This window comes from Mytilus edulis, chromosome 3, assembly GCF_963676685.1.
Source record: "Mytilus edulis chromosome 3, xbMytEdul2.2, whole genome shotgun sequence".
Lineage (NCBI taxonomy): Eukaryota > Metazoa > Mollusca > Bivalvia > Mytilida > Mytilidae > Mytilus > Mytilus edulis.
In genome coordinates, this window is record NC_092346.1 from 104,406,420 (window position 1) to 104,428,243 (window position 21,824).

Consider the following 21,824-nt stretch of genomic DNA (forward strand, 5'->3'; position numbering starts at 1 on the left):
CCAATAAGCCACCATGCAAACAGGCAGGTTATTTATTGTTCTTTGTTGTTAATCTCTATTGTTCTGTATGCATTAGATATTCTATAACTTTATTGGGAATATGTTATGAATGCAATGTAGAGTTTGGCGTACATTATAGACCGGTTAATGTTTTTGAAGACATATATGACAAAATATTTATAAAGAGGCTAAATGGGCTCTATTTGCAGTCTTGCATGAAAGAGGGTAGTAATGCCCTTTACCGTCAAGCGTCAAATGGTCATTTTCAGCTACTGTTAGCGTCAAATTGCTTAAATTTTTTACCGTGATTCGTCAAACTATCCTTATCATTATTCATCAGAGGTCTCAAATAATTATCGTTACCGTCATTTTGGGGGAAAATTTAACATGTTTCGTCAAAATCAGTCAATTTTCTAATCGTCAGAAAGTGTATATTTTATCGTCATGCATAAAAAATTACCGTTAACGTCATATACGGTAATTTAATTTTGGATGTAACAGGTCTTCTGATTGGATAACCTTATTGTGTTATCAGCCCATAGACATAATTTAGTCATCAACTTTTTTTCATGGTTTTCTACAGTTAAAATGGAATTTAGAATTAAATTATAAGAAATGACTGTAATGTTTTTTTCTGTCTATTCGAAATAACATCAAAAATGTGGTGCACACTGTTAAATAACCCGCTTCGTGCCTTATTTAGTGTTTTTCAAATTTTTTGTGTTATTTCTTCAAAGACAGAAAAAATATTACAGTCATTCCTTAAATGTCACAAATTATTATCATTATTTTTCATGAAGGTACCCCCATTACCACCCTCATTAAATGCCAAAAGTTTGATTTATAATTCAATTATAAATGTACATTTAACTGATATTTGACATCACTAAAAGTATTTGGTTAGAATACAAGTCTTGCCTGGGTATAATTCCATAGAAATATAATATTATGTATATTTTGTACTGGATTAGGAATGGTCCTATGGATTATTGATATAACAGATTAAACATGTCATGTGATTATAGTGGGGTAGACTTACAGATACAGGTTAAATCTTCAGGTCAAAACTTTTACCTGATACACCTGAAAGTCGTATACAAGATGATTTGTTGTTGGTTATCATTTTAACATAAAATATGATTATCTAATTTCACCTTGATTTTTTACCCTGACCTAATCATTGACAGGTGAAAATCACAGGAGCTGATGTTCAGGATTAAGATATAATTATATACCTATGAAGTATTTGTTTTCAAACTATGGTTGTCTGCTCTTTGGTCAGGTTGTTGTCTCTTTGACATATTTCCCATTTCCATTCTCAATTTTATTTTCCATAATGTTTGTTAACTGAGGTATTTTATGTCATACACAATTTGTCAACAAAAACAATATGATAATGATATTGTTCAGGATTTTAGCCATCATGTTTCTGAGGGGTTATTTCGGGTCATGATGTCTTCACTTTAGAAGTTGATTTTCAGTCTGAATGTTGACTTAGATAGACTTTCATAGTAAAATAGATTTTATTTAGAAGACCTGAGGATGTTTAGTAACCAATCTGACCTTTACTTTAATTGGTATTATTGTCAAAAAATTAATAATGTACTATCTACAATAGATTTAGTATATAGGCAATAAGGTAATTTCTTCTTAAAATCTTAGAATTATATGCTAAAAGAACAAAAAGTGAGTCAATCTGATGTCCATTTCAATAAGTTTAGATACATTTTATATAATGCTTTTAAATAAGAGGTTTTGTATTTCAGGGCCACACGAGCATTTCAACAAGTCTTGTATACAGATCCAGGTTTTAGCAGAGCTAATGAAATCAGAATACGGCTTGGTTTGATGTGTAAAACTTCTACAGATTATGAAGTCAGTTTGAAGGTACTATATATATCTACAAGTTAATACTGTATGATAAAAAGGTGACCAAGTAGTTTCTTCAGAAATTCAGAGGACTAATAGAATATTGTGTGTTATAGTGAGCTTTGAAGAATTAGGGAATAATTTGAATAAGGATATCTAGAACATTAAGTGTCTGAAATAGTGCTATCCAAGTTAGTTCTAGTCCAAGGTAGTACCAGTCACTAGTAGTTGTTCAGCATATATATAAATATGTATGACAACATACCGGTCTGATTCGGTCACCTGTAACATACATATCTTATGGTTATCAGTGTGATCACAGCCTATATACAAATATGTAGGTTTTCAGAATTTTTTATAAATGGTAATATTTACTGGAAGACTTACAATAATAAATCAATTAATTGATAATTTTATAGATATAAGAAGATGTGGTATGATCGTATGAGTACAATGAGACAACTCTCCATCCAAGTCACAATTTATAAAAGTGTACCTGGTAGCTTGTTTGACTTAAGGGCTCTATCTTACAAGGCGTTTTCAATAATTCTTCTTTGACAGTTGAAACAATGTTTGAAAAAATCCATTCAGAAATCACTTTTATTCAAATACATCTTGGCCACAGCTATGTATAGATATGTGTTAGATATTACAACTGCTGTTAAGTGATAATATCTAAAGGTTTAGACAGATAGTAAGATTACTTTTGTAAACCGTTTTCATTTTATTCCATGAAACAGAACTAGATTCTGATCAAAAATTATCACTGTTTTTGTCATAAAGATATAAATTGGTATTTGAGTCCATATATGGTTTTAGTATACAGAGGTTTTAAGGAACATGTATGCAAAGGTTGACTTTTTCAGACACATATACACATAGTTAGAAATAATATTAACTTTCATATTCTCAAAGGTTTATAATTTCAGTTTGTGTGTACAAATGTTTATATTTTTAGAAAAGTTTTTTTCACCCTGAAACTCAGTTTTTACCACAACTGAACTTTAATAGAATTTTAGCTTAGTATGTGTTTCCTGTAAACCTATAAATTATTGATATTCCTGTTAACTGGTTTCATAAAACAACAAAATTCTTGTATGTAATCTCACATTTCATATGTTTATATTAATTCTTTCTATTTGCAGCATTTTAAACAAGCACTAACAGACTCAAGCCCTTGTTCTTTGTCCAAAGCACAAAGTAAGTATTCAATATACAACATTTCAGGAATTTTATGGGTACAATCAAACATGGAAAAATTATAGAAATTTAATGCCCCATGTAATTTGGTATGTGCATCAATTGGTTTGATTGTTGATTGGTTCGCCTGTTTGTCCTGCTCCAGGTTGGATATTTTGGTCAAGGTAGTTTTTGATAAAGTTGAAGTCAAACAGCATGAAACGTAGTACACATGTTCCCTTATATGGTATGATCTTTCTAATTTAAATGGCAATTAAAGTTTTTACCCCAATTTGACAGTCCACTGAACATAGAAAATGATAGTGCGAGTGGGGCATCTGTGTACTATAGACACATTCTTGTTTGTCATGAATTTCACGATTATTATTAGTTGTAGGACGATTTTATTTTATTGGGTTCCTTGCAAGGTCTAAGCATGTTAGACAGAGTTCAAGGTTAATTTTTTGTGATTGTCTGTTTCACAGATGCTGAAAGCAGTAGGTAAAGTGTATCTGGATTTTTACGTGTACAGGGTACGACTGTCATATTTCATCTGACCATTGCTTAGTAAAGGGGATCATTCACAATGAAATTTTATGTGAAACTTTAAACTTATAGTAAAAGGTAAACCTTTATCTTTAAGACTTTAATCATAAAATTATTCATGATATAATCATTCATTCAGATGTAAACAAAGTAACATTTGAGCTGGGCCAGATAGAAGTGGACCTTATGCAATGATTATCAATTGATTGATAAAACCCTACTAAACAGATCAAAATTAAATTGGTAAAACCCTACAAAACGGATCAAAATTAAGTTGATAAAACCCTACAAAACGGATCAAAAATAAGTTGATAAAACCCTACAAAACAGATCAAAAATAAGTGGATAAAACTCTATAAAACAGATCAAAATTAAATTGGTAAAACCCTATAAAACGGATCAAAAATAAGTTGATAAAACCCTACAAAACAGATCAAAATTAAATTGATAAAACCCTACAAAACAGATCAAAAATAAGTTGATAAAACCCTACAAAACAGATCAAAATTAAATTGGTAAAACCCTACAAAACGGATCAAAATTAAGTTGATAAAACCCTACAAAACGGATCAAAAATAAGTTGATAAAACCCTACAAAACAGATCAAAATTAAATTGATAAAACCCTACAAAACAGATCAAAAATAAGTGGATAAAACTCTATAAAACAGATCAAAATTAAATTAGTAAAACCCTACAAAACGGATCAAAAATAAGTTGATAAAACCCTATAAAACAGATCAAAATTAAATTGATAAAACCCTACAAAACTGATCAAAAATAAGTTGATAAAACCCTACAAAACAGATCAAAATTAAATTGGTAAAACCCTACAAAACAGATCAAAATTCAGTTGATAAAACCCTACAAAACAGATCAAAATTAAGTTGATAAAACCCTATAAAACGGATCAAAATTAAGTTGATAAAACCCTACTAAACGGATCAAAAATAAGTTGATAAAACCCTACAAAACAGATCAAAAATAAGTTGATAAAACTCTACAAAACAGATCAAAATTAAGTTGATAAAACCCTACAAAACAGATCAAAATTAAGTTGATAAAACCCTACAAAACGGATCAAAAATAAGTTGATAAAACCCTACAAAACGGATCAAAATTGAGTTGATAAAACCCTACAAAACAGATCAAAATTAAATTGATAAAACCCTACAAAACAGATCAAAATTAAGTTGATAAAACCCTATAAAACAGATCAAAATTAAGTGGATAAAACTCTATAAAACGGATCAAAATTAAGTTGATAAAACCCTACAAAACGGATCAAAATTAAGTTGATAAAACCCTATAAAACAGATCAAAATTAAGTGGATAAAACCCTACAAAACAGATCACAATTAAGTTGATAAAACCCTACAAAACAGATCAAAATTAAGTTGATAAAACTCTACAAAACAGATCACAATTATGTTGATAAAACCCTACAAAACAGATCAAAATTAAGTTGATAAAACTCTACAAAACAGATCAAATTTAAGTTGATAAAACCCTACAAAACGGATCAAAATTCAGTTGATAAAACTCTACAAAACAGGTCAAAATTAAGTTGATAAAACCCTACAAAACGGATCAAAATTCAGTTGATAAAACCCTACAAACCAGATCAAAATTCAGTTGATAAAACCCTACAAAACAGATCAAAATTAAGTTGATAAAACCCTATAAAATGGATCAAAATTAAGTTGATAAAACCCTACTAAACGGATCAAAAATGAGTTGATAAAACCCTACAAAACAGATCAAAAATAAGTTGATAAAACTACAAAACAGATCAAAATTAAGTTGATAAAACCCTACAAAACAGATCAAAATTTAGTTGATAAAACCCTACAAAACGGATCAAAAATAAGTTGATAAAACCCTACAAAACGGATCAAAATTAAGTTGATAAAACCCTACAAAACAGATCAAAATTAAGTTAATAAAACCCTACAAAACAGATCAAAATTAAGTTTATAAAACCCTATAAAACGGATCAAAATTAAGTTGATAAAACCCTACTAAACGGATCAAAAATAAGTTGATAAAACCCTACAAAACAGATCATAAATAAGTTGATAAAACTCTACAAAACAGATTAAATTAAGTTGATAAAACCCTACAAAACAGATCAAAATTAAGTTGATAAAACCCTACAAAACGGATCAAAAATAAGTTGATAAAACCCTACAAAACGGATCAAAATTGAGTTGATAAAACCCTACAAAACAGATCAAAATTAAGTTGATAAAACCCTACAAAACAGATCAAAATTAAGTTGATAAACCCTGCAAAACGGATCACAATAAAGTTGATAAAACCCTACAAAACAGATAAAAATTAAGTTGATAAAACCCTATAAAAAGGATCAAAAATAAGTTGATAAAACCCTACAAAACGGATCAAAAATAAGTTGATAAAACCCTACAAAACAGATCAAAAATAAGTTGATAAAACCCTACAAAACGGATCAAAATTAAGTTGATAAAACCCTACAAAACAGATCAAAATTAAGTTGATAAAACCCTACAAAATGGATCACAATTAAGTTGATAAAACCCTACAAAACGGATCAAAAATAAGTTGATAAAACCCTACAAAACGGATCAAAATTAAGTTGATAAAACCCTACAAAAGGGATCAAAAATAAGTTTATAAAACCCTACAAAACGGATCAAAAATAAGTTGATAAAACCCTACAAAACGGATCACAATTAAGTTGATAAAACCCTACAAAACGGATCAAAATTCATTTTTATTTCCTATTTGAAAGTTATAAATCAATGAAAGTAGTTGAAATGTACATGTATAGGTGCATTTGCATAAGGTCGATTTCTATCTGACACAGCTCAATTGATACATAACAGCAGATTCTTATTTATTAGTATCAGAGGAACAAGATTAACCCCAGTTCTCTCAGTAATGATTCCATGTTATAATACAATTGATTCTTTACAGCAGATTGTTATTTATTAGTATAAGAGGAACAAGATTGAGTTCTCTCAGTAATGATTCCATGTTATAATACAACCATAAACTGAACACTAACAAGATGTTGTTTCTTTTAATTTCAGTACAACTACATATTGCACATTTGTTGGAGGTTCAGGGTAAAATAAAACAAGCTAAGGAAGCGTACGAACAGTTCATCGCTCCAGAAGATTTAGATAAATCTGTGAAAGCTACTGCTTTAAAACAACTAGGTAATTTTATTTATCAGAATACTGAGTATATTGTATGTGAATTTTTCAGCAAATTAATAAGCTTTCTTTCTGATTTTATTCGGTCTAAGAATATATCACAGGTATTAATGCCTCGTTCACACATACATTTAATTCGAATTGAATTTGAATCCGCTAATTGCGTTCACACACTTATTTTTAATTCTAATTAAAAGTGAACGTCGTTTGGACAGTAAAGCGAATTTGATGCGCATTGCAATTCAAATTAGAATTGACATTAGGACATAAAACGTTTCAAATGGGAATTAAACTAATTTGAATTAGTTAATGCGAATCGAATTGGAATTACGTGTGAACTCAGCATTAGGCTGAATGTTTCTCTTTTTGTTGGTACAGTTATTTATTTCATAACATTAAAGTGGACTTTGACAGCTGAAGGACAGGAAATGATATTTGGAAATAAACTATTAAGTATTTCATAACATGATTATATACCAAAATAGTACATTGAGTATTACTAAACATACTTTGGAATGTACTTGTTAATACCTTGAATCATGAAAGTGTTTTTGTTTTGCATCCTACACAAATAAATTACTGGTTTTTATTTTTGTAATAACGATTTTGTCCAAGTGACAAATAAAAGTACTTTTATTGTTCACTATGTATATTTGGACTGTCCTTTAATACTTGTGCCATCATTCATATCCTGCATTAACTTGTCTCCTCAATTTTAAACATTAAGGAGGATAAGAAAGAACATTGTTAATCACATCTTTTTGTATGTCTGTTAAAAAGAATTATCTATTTGACAAATTTTGTCAACTGAGTTTCAAAGATGGGTTTATAAACAAATTGCAGATTAGTTTTCAAATATTTCTGTTTTGCAAGTAGCCACCAAAATTGACCTTAAATGATGATGTTAAAGATAAGAAACGGGTATTCAAACTCATTAGGCAAAAACAGTCTGACAATGCCTGCAAAAGACGAAAAACAAAGAAAAGTCAAACAACAGTACACACAACACAACATAGAAAACTGAACCCATTAACGCAACCAACAACCTGGGATTATCATATGCTCTGGAAGGGTAGGCAAATCCTGCTCCACATTTGGCACCTGTTGTGTTGCTTATGTAAATAAATATATATACCCAGTGAAATCACAACAATCAGAAGATATCTGTTGTCATGTCCATCTACAGGTGCTGCCAAAATGTTGCTCTCAATAGAAATGGAAAGTTCACTATTGGGAAGCTGAAATCATAATGTGACATAATAAAAGTGGTTTGATATTGATTTATTTCTCATCTCTATACAATACCCAAACAATATATATTTCTGTAGAAAATTGATAAATTAATAAAATAGTACGTTTTGTTCTTGGTTCAATATATAAGAAAGATATGTTATTTCATATGGAAGAATATTCAAACAGAGCCAAGTATTAATATTTGTCATGTTTTATTGTAGGTTGGTTATACCATACATCTGATCAACTAGGAGACAAGAAATCTAGAGAGGCATCGGCAGTTCTATATCTTAATAAATCACTAGAGTGTGATCCAACTAACGGACAGACCTGGTATCTTCTAGGAAGGTTAGTCTATTGTTTCGGGTCCAATATTCTTATATTTACTTTTTTTTTAATTTATTTAAAATAAGTCACTAGTATGAGATTGTATTATGATTTGAGAGAGCTTTATATTGGAGTTATTTAAGGAAATTGATAGGAAGGGCTGCTATTTGATGTCATTGAAAACTTATAAACTGTTGTCATCTGGAAATCTCCAGGAGACTGTATTTGTCACACCAAAGGTAAACTTTTTACCTATTGGGACTTGATTCTTACGGGCGATATCTTTTTGCGCCAAAAAGTAACTCATTTGCGCCACAACTTAATTGCGCCAATACTTCTTTTGCGCCACCTAATTTTCAAAACTATAGGTATCATTAGCGCCAATAAAATAATCATCCTAATAAAATTATCTCGCTTTCTGACTCGTTACACAACACAAAGTCATCAATTTTCTTCTTCAATTTTGAAGAGCTTTGATTTTTTTGATATTTAAAGGTCGCTCTGGCAACATATCGGTTGCTAAAATTCTTTTGCACGCAGTTCTCAAAATTTGACGTTCTTATTTCTGGACTTTTGTTTCATGACATATAATAATCTAATTCTCCATTCAAAATAATTGTACACGATTCATCTGTGGATAACCTAGCACAACACGACTTAACTGTACATCTCCACCTTATTTCTCCAGTTTTTTCTTAACTGTTACATCTCCACCTTATTTCTCCAGATTTCTGTACAAATGCCTGACGGAATTTTGTGTTCCTCAACAATGATGACCGGTTTTTCCTCTATCAGACTCTATTTTCTTGAATGGTATATCAGACACTCTTGAATCGTGAAAAAATATTCTAATACTAAACAATTTATTTTTTGGTGAGTTTTCTTAAATATGATGAGTGTTCAATTAAATCTTAAGTGGAAATTAAAATAATATTTTATTGCTTTATATACGTCTATTGTTTACATGTGTGTAATAGTAGATTAATTATTTTTTATTCATATTGTTAACATTGTATGTAGAGAGCCTTATTGAAAATTGGTTTAATCCAGATGAGCTACTCTCTTTAAATAAAGATATTATTATTATTATTATTATAATAGTACATGTATGATATAGGTAAAACATGTACAGCTATGATATATTAAGTAAAAAATATTTACAGGTAAATGTGGCGCAATTTCATTTCATTTATTGGCGCAATTAATACCATCAAAATAAAACAGAGTGGCGCAATTTATACCTTTTCAAAACTGCAATTGGCGCAAATTGATTCTGCCCATTCTTACTATATACCTTCATAACGCTTGTCCACAGGTGTAAATTGAAGTTAACTTTATAGTAGTCTGTATCAATCTTTAGTAAAAAAACTATTGTTTAATCTTCCCTGATTTATGTCAACAAAGGTGAGAATTTGTCCTGTTGGAACTTTATTCTTCCTATATAGATCTATGAAGATGTATATATACCTCTATAAGGCTTGTCCAGAGGTGTAAATTGAAGTTAATTTTACAGTAGTTTGTATCTATTGTGCTTTGGAAATAAAATACCATTTGACCTTTTCTGAGAGATGTCAATTCACACATATGTGTATGTTATTTGACGTCACATACGTAATATGTGTGGTGTGAAACACATGTAAATTGTCTTTTATCTTTCATAGTATTTACTGGTCATTCACAGGATCAAGTTCAGTTTACAGAATTATGCTATGTCGTATGTTGAAATTTCTCTAAAATATATGATACTGTTATTTAACTAAATCTAAATATATGATACTGTTATTTAACTAAATCTAAATATATGATACTGTTATTTAATTAAATCTAAATATATGATACTGTTATTAGACAGAATCTTTAAACAGAGTGTAATATTTTTCAGGTGTTTTTCTGCCCTAGGAAAAGTACATGATGCTTTCGTTTCCTACCGTAACTCTATTGACAAATCAGAAGCTAGTGCTGACACCTGGTGCTCAATAGGGTAAGTATTATAGATATTTTCGTTTGTTATCTTGGAAATGTAAATATTGTTTTTAAGTCAAAATTGTAAAGCTTTAACATTTATAATTGTTTAAATTTCTCATGGGAGTTAAAATTCATGTTAAGGTTAATTCAGTAATTATAGATTATCGTCAATCATCTCAACGAGATTGATTTTCTCGCTTGAGCCGGTACGACAATCTGTTTTTCACCATTTTACCTATGAAGAAGTTGTCAATTTCATGTCAATTTCATTAGCAACGCCCCGTGCCTCCTTAGTTTCTAGTGATAATTTTGCCATCTCAAGTGAATAGCATGATATGAAAAATTGTCACAAAAAAGATCAAAGGAAAATTGCACAAAATAGCAATAATATCTATTATCGCTAATTTACGAAATTTTCCTTTGATCTTACTGACTGATATTTCATTTCTCAGTGGAGTCAAGTGATTGGAAAAATTATATAGCTAGAAAGTTAGGGCACACATGCGTGTTTTCAATGAAAGTAACAAAGTCGTCATAGGTAAAATAGAGATAAAAAGATTAGGCATCACAACACTATTGCTTTTCTCAATTTCGCTGTACCTGATCAAGCGAGAAAATCAATCTTTTTGAGATGATCAATGAAAATCAATAAAAATCTATGTTGATCAAATATGTTTTGGGGAGTTGTGCCCCTTAGAAATGAAGATATACAAAGTAATAGAGACAAAAACATTGTAAGCACTGTCATTTCCACATTTCTCATCAGCCATTCATTTTATTTATGTCAAAAAATCACATTAGCAATATATCGAACTGATTGGAAAATATTAGTGTTTTAATGGAAGTTATGTCTCTTGGAAATATGTTATATTTTAAGATTCGAGTATATAAGTAGGAGATATATGCCAAGGTATGACTAGAGGGTTTTTTTCTTCTCACATCTGACCATATATATATTAGTACCATTATGGTCTTTTTCCTTGGAATTAAATTACAACATTAAAACAACATTTACATTGCATAGATACATTACATTACATCTATATATCTATAGTACAATAGTGTGTTGTTGTTTTGCAGAGTACTTTATCAGCAACAGAACCAGCCTATGGACGCTCTGCAAGCCTATATTTGTGCTGTACAGCTAGATAAATCTCACACTGCAGCATGGACTGATCTGGGAATTCTCTATGAAACTTGTAATCAACCTAAGGACGCTTACACATGTTATATAAATGGTACTAGAAATAAAGGTATGTATACACATTATTCTTCATGTATCTTGTTCTACTATAGGTGAAAATTTTTTTAAAAATGGACATCAAGAAAGGACAAATTATCAAGAAAGGACAAATATGAGAAATTAGTTGTTGCAATTTTAGGAATGGGGGTTATTATTGCAATGCTCACTGAGCCCTATTATTCCCATTATTAAGAACCTCACAATAATTCCTAAATTTAGAGTAATTATGGAGAAATACGTTAAGATCAAGAAAATTTTTGCAAATAAAAAAAATTGAATTGAAGGTGCTTTGTATCTTAAAATTTGTATTACTTTGCCATTATGAATTGAACAATAAGTTTTGAGAGAAAAAAAACCTTAAAGACAGAAGAATACATTAATATTTGTTAATATTTCAGGTGGAGTTAACTCTGCTTTAGCATCTAAAATAAAGTTTCTTCAGCAACATTTAGACAGTGTTCCTATACAACATTTACAGAATAGGTAAGCCCCTGTGGTGCTATTGGCCATCGTTTAATGATTACATGTTGATAAAACATTAAATTGTTATTGATTAGAAAATTGAATAAAGCAATGTTGCAAAATTTTGCAAAATCTACCTATCTATAATTATAAACTTGGATGAACAACTGTTATAAGAATTTCACTAAGATTTTCTTTAATGCATGCACATTTTTTAAGCTTCCATAAGTTATACTGGTACATCAGTGTATACTGAATATTTACAAATTGAGTTCTGTGTTCTGGTTGACAACTTTTGACAGAATAACAGTTATTTATTCTGATTAAACTGCTGGCACAGATTGCATGAAAAAACTATCAGAACAAAAGAATAAGTCCTAAAAGTTCAATTATAGCATAAAGTTGACATATTGATTCAATTAAAAAATGTTTATGAACAATAAATAAATGCGAGCAAGTCACTTTTAATAGTAGCAAAAAATATTACAAAATTTTTAATCTTTAATTTAATTGACTTCTTGTATTTCTTAAATAATCTTTTGAATATATGTTTAGACCTAAAACCTTGCCTAGTATAGAAGAAGCGTGGACATTACCTATTCCAGCAGAATTAACATCAAGACAGGGAGCTGGACCCATTACACAGGTATATTTTTACCTCGTTAAATATACGATCAAACCAAAATTGACTGAAATATTAAATCAATATCACAGAATATGCAGTTTCATCATACAGGTTAATTATCAAATATTTAATGATCATATTGAAAACCTGACCAAGACAAGGTTTTAATTATGTAAAATGTCAATACTGGATGACACTATGGTAAGATAGGAAGTCCATTCAATTAACTACAACATTAAGAAATCAATCAATCTAATTCAACAGGTAACTGGACAAATATTGGATGGCACTTTGCAAAGGCAGCTGGTCTTGTATAACAGGTTAATTAAAAAATACTTAAAATGGTTATAACAGACAAGGAATTGTTGCAGAAAACATGAAAACATTAAAGCTGTGTCAAATAACAGGAATTATTATTCCTAGCCATCAATTTAGGATTAGATCAATTTAGAAAATACATCTAAGATACTAATTACATTCGTTTTAATGGTACATATTTGTTTGTAATATTTTGAATGATGGTTAATCCTAATGCTATTTATTGCAGCATCCCTTGGCAAAGGGCCCAATGATGCCAGCTCAGCCTCCTCAGTCCAATATGCCACAGTCTTCTCTTTCCCCTGGACCCCAGGGACTGATGCCTCCAGGTCAGATGTTTGATGATAAGAAAAAGAAACCTCAAGCCAGGAAAAGAGTAAGTTTTACAGAAGCAGTTTCTTATGAGCTGAAGTTATTAAAATTTCAAAGACCTTAAGCACAGAGTGAATATTTATGGACGCCTTATGTCAGAGCTGAATGAAATGACTTTGTTTAACTTCAAATTAAGTGTTATTTGGTAAAGTACCATGCTTCACCATAGATAGATTACCATATTTTTGTGTTAATCTTTTATAACTGTTTTACATTATCATGTGTTAATCTAAAGCAATATGGTAGATTGTGGTAATAGTAATCTAATATCTGGTACAACCTGGTAGATTACCATTTCCTGTGTATTATTACAAAGGTACATTCCTATGCTCATGTTGTTATCTATACTACTAAAGGAAGAGACTGATTTCATTGAGCCACAACTCCTCTGAAACCATACAAAGTTGGAATTATATGATGAATATTAGAATGTAGTGTTTTGTCTTTGAAAAAATCTGTTTTCCACAAAAAACACCAATTTTTGAGAAAATATCCAAATTGGGAGACTGTTATGGATCCTAGTCTGACACGCTCTAGCGTATGCTCAGTCAACAAACTGCGCGCAAATGCTTTGTCATCATACAGGGATAAATATTACTTAATTCAATCTTTGTCAAATGAATTTTCCAGCTGTAGTAAGAAAACCCGGTTCCAACACAAAGATTTTTATAGCAGGGGAAACTATGTGTTTTAGTCACAGATCTGTGATGTAGATGGTGTTTTCTAGTCTACTCTAATATTGGTACATTGCTGTTTTCCTTGTTTTTCTGGTAATATTCTATTACATAATTAGATGACAATTCTATTTTCATCCCCATGATGATTCCATGTTTGTGGTAATATTCTATGAAATAATAAGATGACAATTCTATTTTCAGCCTCATGATGATTTCCATCCACCCTCACCAGTGACCTTCACTAATGAACAGATGCAGCTTTTACAGAATTTACAACAGAATCGGATGTCGTTAGATCCTACTCAACTTAACCTCTTACATCAACTTCATACACAGTATCAATTGTTTAAAGCATATCAAATGAAAATGCAACAACTAAATCAGCAGGTACGACAACATATCAATTGTTTAAAGCATATCAAATGAAAATGCAACAACTAAATCAGCAGGTACGACAACATATCAATTGTTTCAAGCATATCAAATGAAAATGCAACAACTTCACCAAAAGGTAAGATAACACACTACTTAATCTCAATTTGAGATGGCATTCCTTCATTTAAAGTTTTTGAGAAATTTTGTTTTCAGTGTATGAGAGATTGAGAATGAATCAAATATTGTTTTTATGTATCACTCATTTTAGTATAACAAAGAAGATGTGGTATGATTGCTAATGAGACAATTCTCTAGAAGAGACCAAATGACAAGGAAATTAACAACTATAGGTCACCCTACAGCCTTCAAGAATGAGCAAAGTCCATATTGCATAGTCGGCTTAAAAAAGGCCCTGAAATGAAAAATGTAAAACAAGTTTAGCTAGAAAACTAATGGCCTAGTTTATGAAGAGAGATGTACTGACATTTTTTTTATTTGTGTTGTACACTGAAAACCAAATTCTGTTATTTATCATCAAGGTCTTGCTATGTTAGATTTCATAAATATCTTAATTTTATTCTATAACAGGACAATAATCCTAGTAAAGTTGCTGCTTTATCAGGGGAACCAGGAACTCAACGATTTCCTAAACCAAACATCTCGGGTGGTCGAGACATGCTCAATGGAGTGCCTTCTGTAAATCAGCATTCCTCTAGTGACACTCAGGGCATCAACGTTACGTCCAGGTCTCACACATCGAGTGGAACTTCATTATCGTCATCATCAGTTCATACATCCTCAACAGATTCAGATCTCCCTAAAGACATTCAAAACTTTGTGTCAGAACACTTACATGATAGTGATATATCGACAATGTTGTCACCAAAACAAGCACTCGCTACCTCCATTGCAGAGGATATTCTCGCTCAATTCACTGCTGAATCTAGTCCCTCATCAAAGTTACATTCCAAAGTGTCTCAGGAAATACCTCAATCAAAGGAGGACAAACATTGTGATAATAGAACTGTGGCCATTCCAAAGGAATTACTCCCACCGTCTTGTCCGCTGACAATATCAATGAAAGCTTTTGAAATTCTAGCAGCAACTAAAGGTCAAGGTAGGTTCTGAGTCATTAAATATCAAAGGTTGACTTAATATAATAAAGCTCAAGGTAGGTTCTGATTCATTACATATCCAAGGTTGACTTAATATATTCATTGTCTTCAAGTCAAATGGGGGGAAATGCTAATAAATGCAAATATGAATAAAAACAGACAAAAAGTTCTGTAAACTGAAATACTAGAACACTAAAATTAAGAATGGAAATTGGAAATGTGTCAAAAAGACAACAACCTGACCAAAACGCAAAAAACTGCCAAAGCCCCAACAATAGATCTTCAACACAGCAAGAAAATCAAGCACCCAGAGGCGTGCTTCAGCTGGTCCCTAAACAAAAATGTTTACTAGTTCAGTGATAATGGACGTCATACTAAACTCCAAAAAATATAAATTAAAATTAAAAATCATGCAAGACTTTCAAAGGCCAGAGTCTTCTCGCTTAAGACAGACGCAAACATGTGACTGGGTCAAACATTTATCTTTATTGGACAAATTCTCTATAGCATCTTATATTTAGCTGTGTTAGTTTTAATGTATTCCAGAGACAAAATATATATTGACCACAACAGTATTTGATCTGTATAATAAATCATTGTAGGTAAACATGGAGTGACCATTAGTATGATGGGAGATGGAATACCCAGGCCTCCTCCTTCACCATTTCCTCCTCTGCCAAAAGACAGACTCAACCCTCCAACACCAAGTGTTTATGTAAGTATCATGTGTTGAGTTAGTCCCCATTCACTACCTTATGTTATCTAACATACCAAATTATTTCTGTCCCACTTTTCTGAGAAACAGATTAACATAAAGACATTATATTTGGTCATCAACTAGACTATGATGAAATGTAAATAAGAGCATGTTTCAGACAAGTAAGATACTTACTTCCTTTTTTGTTGATAATTTGTGACTTTTTCACTGTGTTGAATAACTTAGTTTTTTCACACTTTTTTTTTATTTAAGTCGTAGCTTTGCAGTGAGAGATATTAAAAAAAAAAGGATTTCTAACTTTTCATAGTTATGCTTTCTCTTTTATTACAGTTAGATACAAAGAAAGATGCTTTTTCATTAGAACTTCAACAGTACTGTTACTCTCAACCAGTGGTAGTAATACGAGGCTTGGCAGGAGCTTTGAAATTAGGTAATTTATGAAAAAGAAATTCAGTGGCCTATGTTGACATCCCATAAAGGTTTTAATGAATTTAATTATACAAGAACTGACAGTTTTTCTGTACCTTCTTCAGAAACTCCTATAACCCCAAAAACTAAAATCCAAAGATGTATGAATACCTAAATAACGGAAAGCTGTTTATCAACCTGAAAAGTAAAAGCCAAATTCATCTGAGGTCAAATTTGCTTGAGGGAGTAAGAACCATAGTTTCTTAAAAACAATTTAACTAAATGTACAGAAGATGATTTTAAGAATAATACAATTGCTTACAAAGAGGAAAATACAAAGGCTTATACAATTGGATTTTATGGACGTCTTGTTTGTTGACTGATTCATTTTAATTACACCTTGTGACTTATAATTTGTTATAGCTATTATTGTTATTTTATTTTAGGCAGAACTGCTTTTGCTTTGTTTTATTATTCATGCAGATTGTCATATTTATATATACTATCTTGCAGATTTAGGTCTGTTCTCAACAAAAAGTTTAGTAGAAGCTAATGCAGATCATCCTGTAGAAGTCAGAACACAGGTAGGTTGACATTAAATATTATCATCCTGTAGAATTCAGAACATAGGTAGGTTGACATTAAATATAATCATCCTGTAGAAGTCAGAACACAGGTAGGTTAATATTAAATATAATCATCCTGTAGAAGTCAGAACACAGGTAGGTTAACATTAAATATTAGCAACTTTTTATTCAATCTTTAATAACCATCAAGTTAAACCATCTGTACTTCCATCCATATGTCCCAAAATTGGTTTCAGTTCTCTAACTTTAGTTTGCCTCAACCAAAAGTTTTGAAACTTATACAATATGCTTATATTACCGCAAAACACAGATCAAGTTTGAATTTTGGTGACATCACTTTTGCCATTCTAAAGTTATGCCCCTCTTTAAATGGAAAAATTGCTGATTTTTTGTTTGTTTCTGTTCTCATATTTTAGTTTGCCTCAAAGAAATGTTATGAAACTTATACACAATGCTTATTACCACAAAACACAAATCAAGTACAAATTTGGGTAGGGTCACTTCTACAGTTCTACAGTTATGTCCCTTTATAACATTATATGCAAGAGGGGGCATCACCTGTGTCCCATGGACACATTCCCCATTTAATTTTACCTTTGACTGGTATCTTTGAAAAAAAGGTTCATTTGAATAATTATTTGTTTCAGAGACAACAAGCTCCAGATGAGAATCGTGATACCTATGGGAACAAACTCTGGCGGTGTGATAGTAGCCGAGGACTTACATCTATAGCTAAATATGCTCAGTATCAAGCCTCGTCATTCCAGGAGTCTCTTAAGGTATGTCTTTTAGAAATAAATATTGAAATTTGGAACAATTTTAATGGGACTTCTCTATCATTGATGAAGGAGTGATGGATTATATTAGCAGTAAAATAAAATTCCTTAAGGTTGAAATAATGCACATAAGAAAAACAAAAATAAATATGCACAACTAAAAAAAAAAACCATTTGCTTGATATTCAATGATCAATAAACATTTTTGTTTTCTCGTGAGATTGTGATTTATCAATATTTCTTTTTAGGAGGAACATGATAAATCTAAAGGGATCCATCGAGATTCTGACAGTGATTCAAACTCTTCCACTGGACCTAAAGGGTATGTATTTCTAGGAAAGACCATTTATATATTGTCAGTTATGAAGTGTAAGTAAATAAAGGCCTCCAACAAAATTTGAGGTAAAAACGCCTGCAGTTTTATGAGTTCTGTCTTTCAATAGTTTCATCAGGAAATGACCAATGAAATGACAGGTTAGAAACGTCCTTGACTGATTTATTCCAAATACTATGGCTTCATTTTATTTGTTTGATGTTCATGGATTTCATTGCTATAGGTGAACCATGAATTTAAATATTCACCTAATTTCAAATTTTCTATAGGTTTGTATGTAGACCTTTGTACAACCTCAAAATTAAATACTCTTAAAAATACAATTTGTCCTTTATCCACAAAAATTGGTATCCTCGAAATTATATGAATCCACAGTATATAATTTTCAAGTATAAGGAATACAGTCATATTCAACATGATCTACTCTATTACCTTTATCTCAATATAAATTGAAGACTGAATATTCTTATAGCATTACACTAGTTAAATTTATTATGACAAGAAGTGTGATCTATTTAAATCATACAAAGGAACATTATTATAGCACTTTAACAGATAAATTTGTATAGCATTAGTCCTTTTATAGCTGACTATAGGGAATGGTTTTTTTCTCATTGTGGAAGGCCATATGGTTGCTGACATCGACTTTATTTGAAAAGTTGTGGTTAGTTGTCTCAATGGCTATCATATCACAGCTCTTTGTTTTATATTGGTAAATTCATATAGTGTAAAATTCTGAACATTCTCATTGTATTACATTGCTAACACTAGGTACATTCTGATAGCATTACACTAGGTACATTCTTATAGCATTACACTAGGTACATTCTTATAGCATTACACTAGGTATATTCTTATAGCATTACACTAGGTACATTCTTATAGCATTACACTAGGTACCTTCTTATAGCATTACACTAGGTACATTCTTATAGCATTACACTAGGTACATTCTTATAGCATTACACTAGGTACATTCTTATAGCATTACACTAGGTACATTCTTATAGCATTACACTAGGTATATTCTTATAGCATTACACTAGGCATATTCTTATAACATTGCACTAGGTATATTCTTACATATCCAACACCTACATCCTGTTAATTTATACTTTGATTTACAAGTAAGGGTAGGGGTATTCTTAGCATGACAAATTGTCCATCTTTATTACTCGCGATCATTTTCTTTTCTTCATTCTGATATATGACATTCATCTATATGAAGATTTATCTTTTCTTCAAGTATCGCAATGATAAATGAATACAAATTTCTGAATTTACAGTATTTCACAATTCTCAAAATGCCTTTTGCTGATTTAAGGATAAAAGGAGTAGGTCCGGTAAGGACCGGTTTTGGCCTCAAATTTCAGGTTCATCTGACGAAAGATTTTGACTACTTTTTAAACACTTAAGTGTCTATTTTATTTGAATTAATTAGTTTATGTGAAAGATTTTAACAGATTGAGTCATTAAAAACGATCCGATTCAAGCTCAAATATGAAAAATCTACCTAATATGCCGAAAAATGTCACTTTTCAGATGGCTTTTGGTAAAAATGAAAGTGGCTGCATCTGTGTTCATCCTCAACCTTTATATATATTATGTATTATCATAAAATACAACTTACATTTCAATATTAAGGATGAACACGAATGTGGCCACTTTCGTTTTACACGAAAATTGTCTAAAATTTAACTAAAATGCTAGAATTATGATTATTTCAGTAATTTAGCATGACTTAATGGTGCTAGTACTGGATATATGTGCATTGCATTGTCAAAAACAGCCCATATTTATGTAGCAGAAGCATTCTACTGTCCAATAAATAACTAAATGTTTACATTTTAACAATTTTGTAAAACTGCTATATTTTGGGGCCAAAAAGGGGTCTTACTGAACCTACTCCTTTCAGCAGTACTTGCTTGACTATTGTTGTTATGATTATTGCATTAATATCTGTTTAATTTAGTTTCCACATAGGTACATAAGAGAGATGATTTTATGTATTTTCAGAAAGAAGAAATATAAGTATATAAAGTTTGGTACAAATGTTGATCTGTCAGACGAAAGAAAATGGAAGCCACAACTGCAGGAGTTGATGAAATTACCAGCGTTCTGTCGTGTTGTGTCTGCCAGCAATCTTCTAAGTCATGTGGGACATACAATATTGGGTATGAACACTGTTCAGCTGTATATGAAAGTTCCAGGATCACGGACGCCAGGTTAGTATGTACAGGATAATCAGTCATTATGGAGTTTATAGTATGTGTGTTCAGTAAAATTAATTGTTGAATTTGTGTCAAATACAAAAAGTTTGAGACATAAAGTGTGAGTGAAATTTTCAATGTAAAATCTCTTTTTCTTTGAAGAAATGTTGATATATTCCTCTCTTTTTTTTTAACAACTTTAAAAACGTACATTGTAAACATAATGCCCTTATAAAAAAATTAGAGTTATTTCCCCTATTTGGTGTCAAAGTGTATCAGAGTTAGTTCCCCTATTTGGTGTCAAAGTGTATCAGAGTTAGTTCCCTTTGAAAGTAATTTGAACACTCTGACAGATCTTTGGATGCAATGAGTACTACTTCAGCCTTTTTATACGACCGCAAAATTTGAAAAAAATTTCGTCGTATATTGCTATCACGTTGGCGTCGTCGTCGTCGTCCGAATACTTTTAGTTTTCGCACTCTAACTTTAGTAAAACTGAATAGAAATCTATGAAATTTTAACACAAGGTTTATGACCACAAAAGGAAGGTTGGGATTGATTTTGGGAGTTTTGGTCCCAACATTTTCGGAATTAGGGGCCAAAAAGGGCCCAAATAAGCATTTTCTTGGTTTTCGCACTATAACTTTAGTTTAAGTTAATAGAAATCTATGAAATTTTGACACAAAGTTTATGACCACAAAAGAAAGGTTGGGATTGATTTTGGGAGTTTTGGTTCCAACAGTTTAGGAATTAGGGGCCAAAAAAGGGCCCAAATAAGCATTATTCTTGGTTTTCGCACAATAACTTTAGTTTAAATAAATAGAAATCAATGAAATTTAAACACAATGTTTGTGACCACAAAAGGAAGGTTGGTATTGATTTTGGGAGTTGAGGTCCCAACAGTTTAGGAATAAGGGGCCAAAAAGGGACCCAAATAAGCATTTTTCTTGGTTTTCGCACCATAACTTTAGTATAAGTAAATAGAAATGTATGAAATTTAAACACAAGGTTTATGACCATAAAAGGAAGGTTGGTATTGATTTTGGGAGTTTTGGTCCCAACAGTTTAGGAATAAAGGGCTCAAAGGGTCCAAAATTAAACTTTGTTTGATTTCATCAAAAATTGAATAATTGGGGTTCTTTGATATGCCGAATCTAACTGTGTATGTAGATTCTTAATTTTTGGTCCCGTTTTCAAATTGGTCTACATTAAGGTCCAAAGGGTCCAAAATTAAACTTAGTTTGATTTTAACAAAAATTGAATTCTTGGGGTTCTTTGATATGCGG

At 31.0% G+C, this 21,824-nt stretch overlaps 1 protein-coding gene across 6 annotated transcripts in view; it reads left to right on the forward strand.

Moving 5' to 3' along the window:
- Positions 1–21,824, forward strand: part of LOC139514715 (lysine-specific demethylase 6A-like) — a 76,854-nt gene that overhangs the window by 47,452 nt on the left and 7,578 nt on the right. For all 6 annotated transcript variants that reach the window (XM_071304286.1, XM_071304289.1, XM_071304288.1 and 3 more), the window contains 17 exons: positions 1,767–1,887; positions 3,015–3,069; positions 6,668–6,796; positions 8,248–8,374; positions 10,236–10,334; positions 11,399–11,571; positions 11,960–12,044; positions 12,579–12,669; positions 13,196–13,342; positions 14,217–14,402; positions 14,979–15,507; positions 16,108–16,220; positions 16,554–16,653; positions 17,145–17,215; positions 17,866–17,997; positions 18,243–18,316; positions 20,345–20,553. In XM_071304286.1, the coding sequence (XP_071160387.1) occupies positions 1,767–1,887; positions 3,015–3,069; positions 6,668–6,796; positions 8,248–8,374; positions 10,236–10,334; positions 11,399–11,571; positions 11,960–12,044; positions 12,579–12,669; positions 13,196–13,342; positions 14,217–14,402; positions 14,979–15,507; positions 16,108–16,220; positions 16,554–16,653; positions 17,145–17,215; positions 17,866–17,997; positions 18,243–18,316; positions 20,345–20,553 (2,441 nt within the window). The remainder of the gene's footprint in view (positions 1–1,766; positions 1,888–3,014; positions 3,070–6,667; positions 6,797–8,247; positions 8,375–10,235; positions 10,335–11,398; positions 11,572–11,959; positions 12,045–12,578; positions 12,670–13,195; positions 13,343–14,216; positions 14,403–14,978; positions 15,508–16,107; positions 16,221–16,553; positions 16,654–17,144; positions 17,216–17,865; positions 17,998–18,242; positions 18,317–20,344; positions 20,554–21,824) is intronic.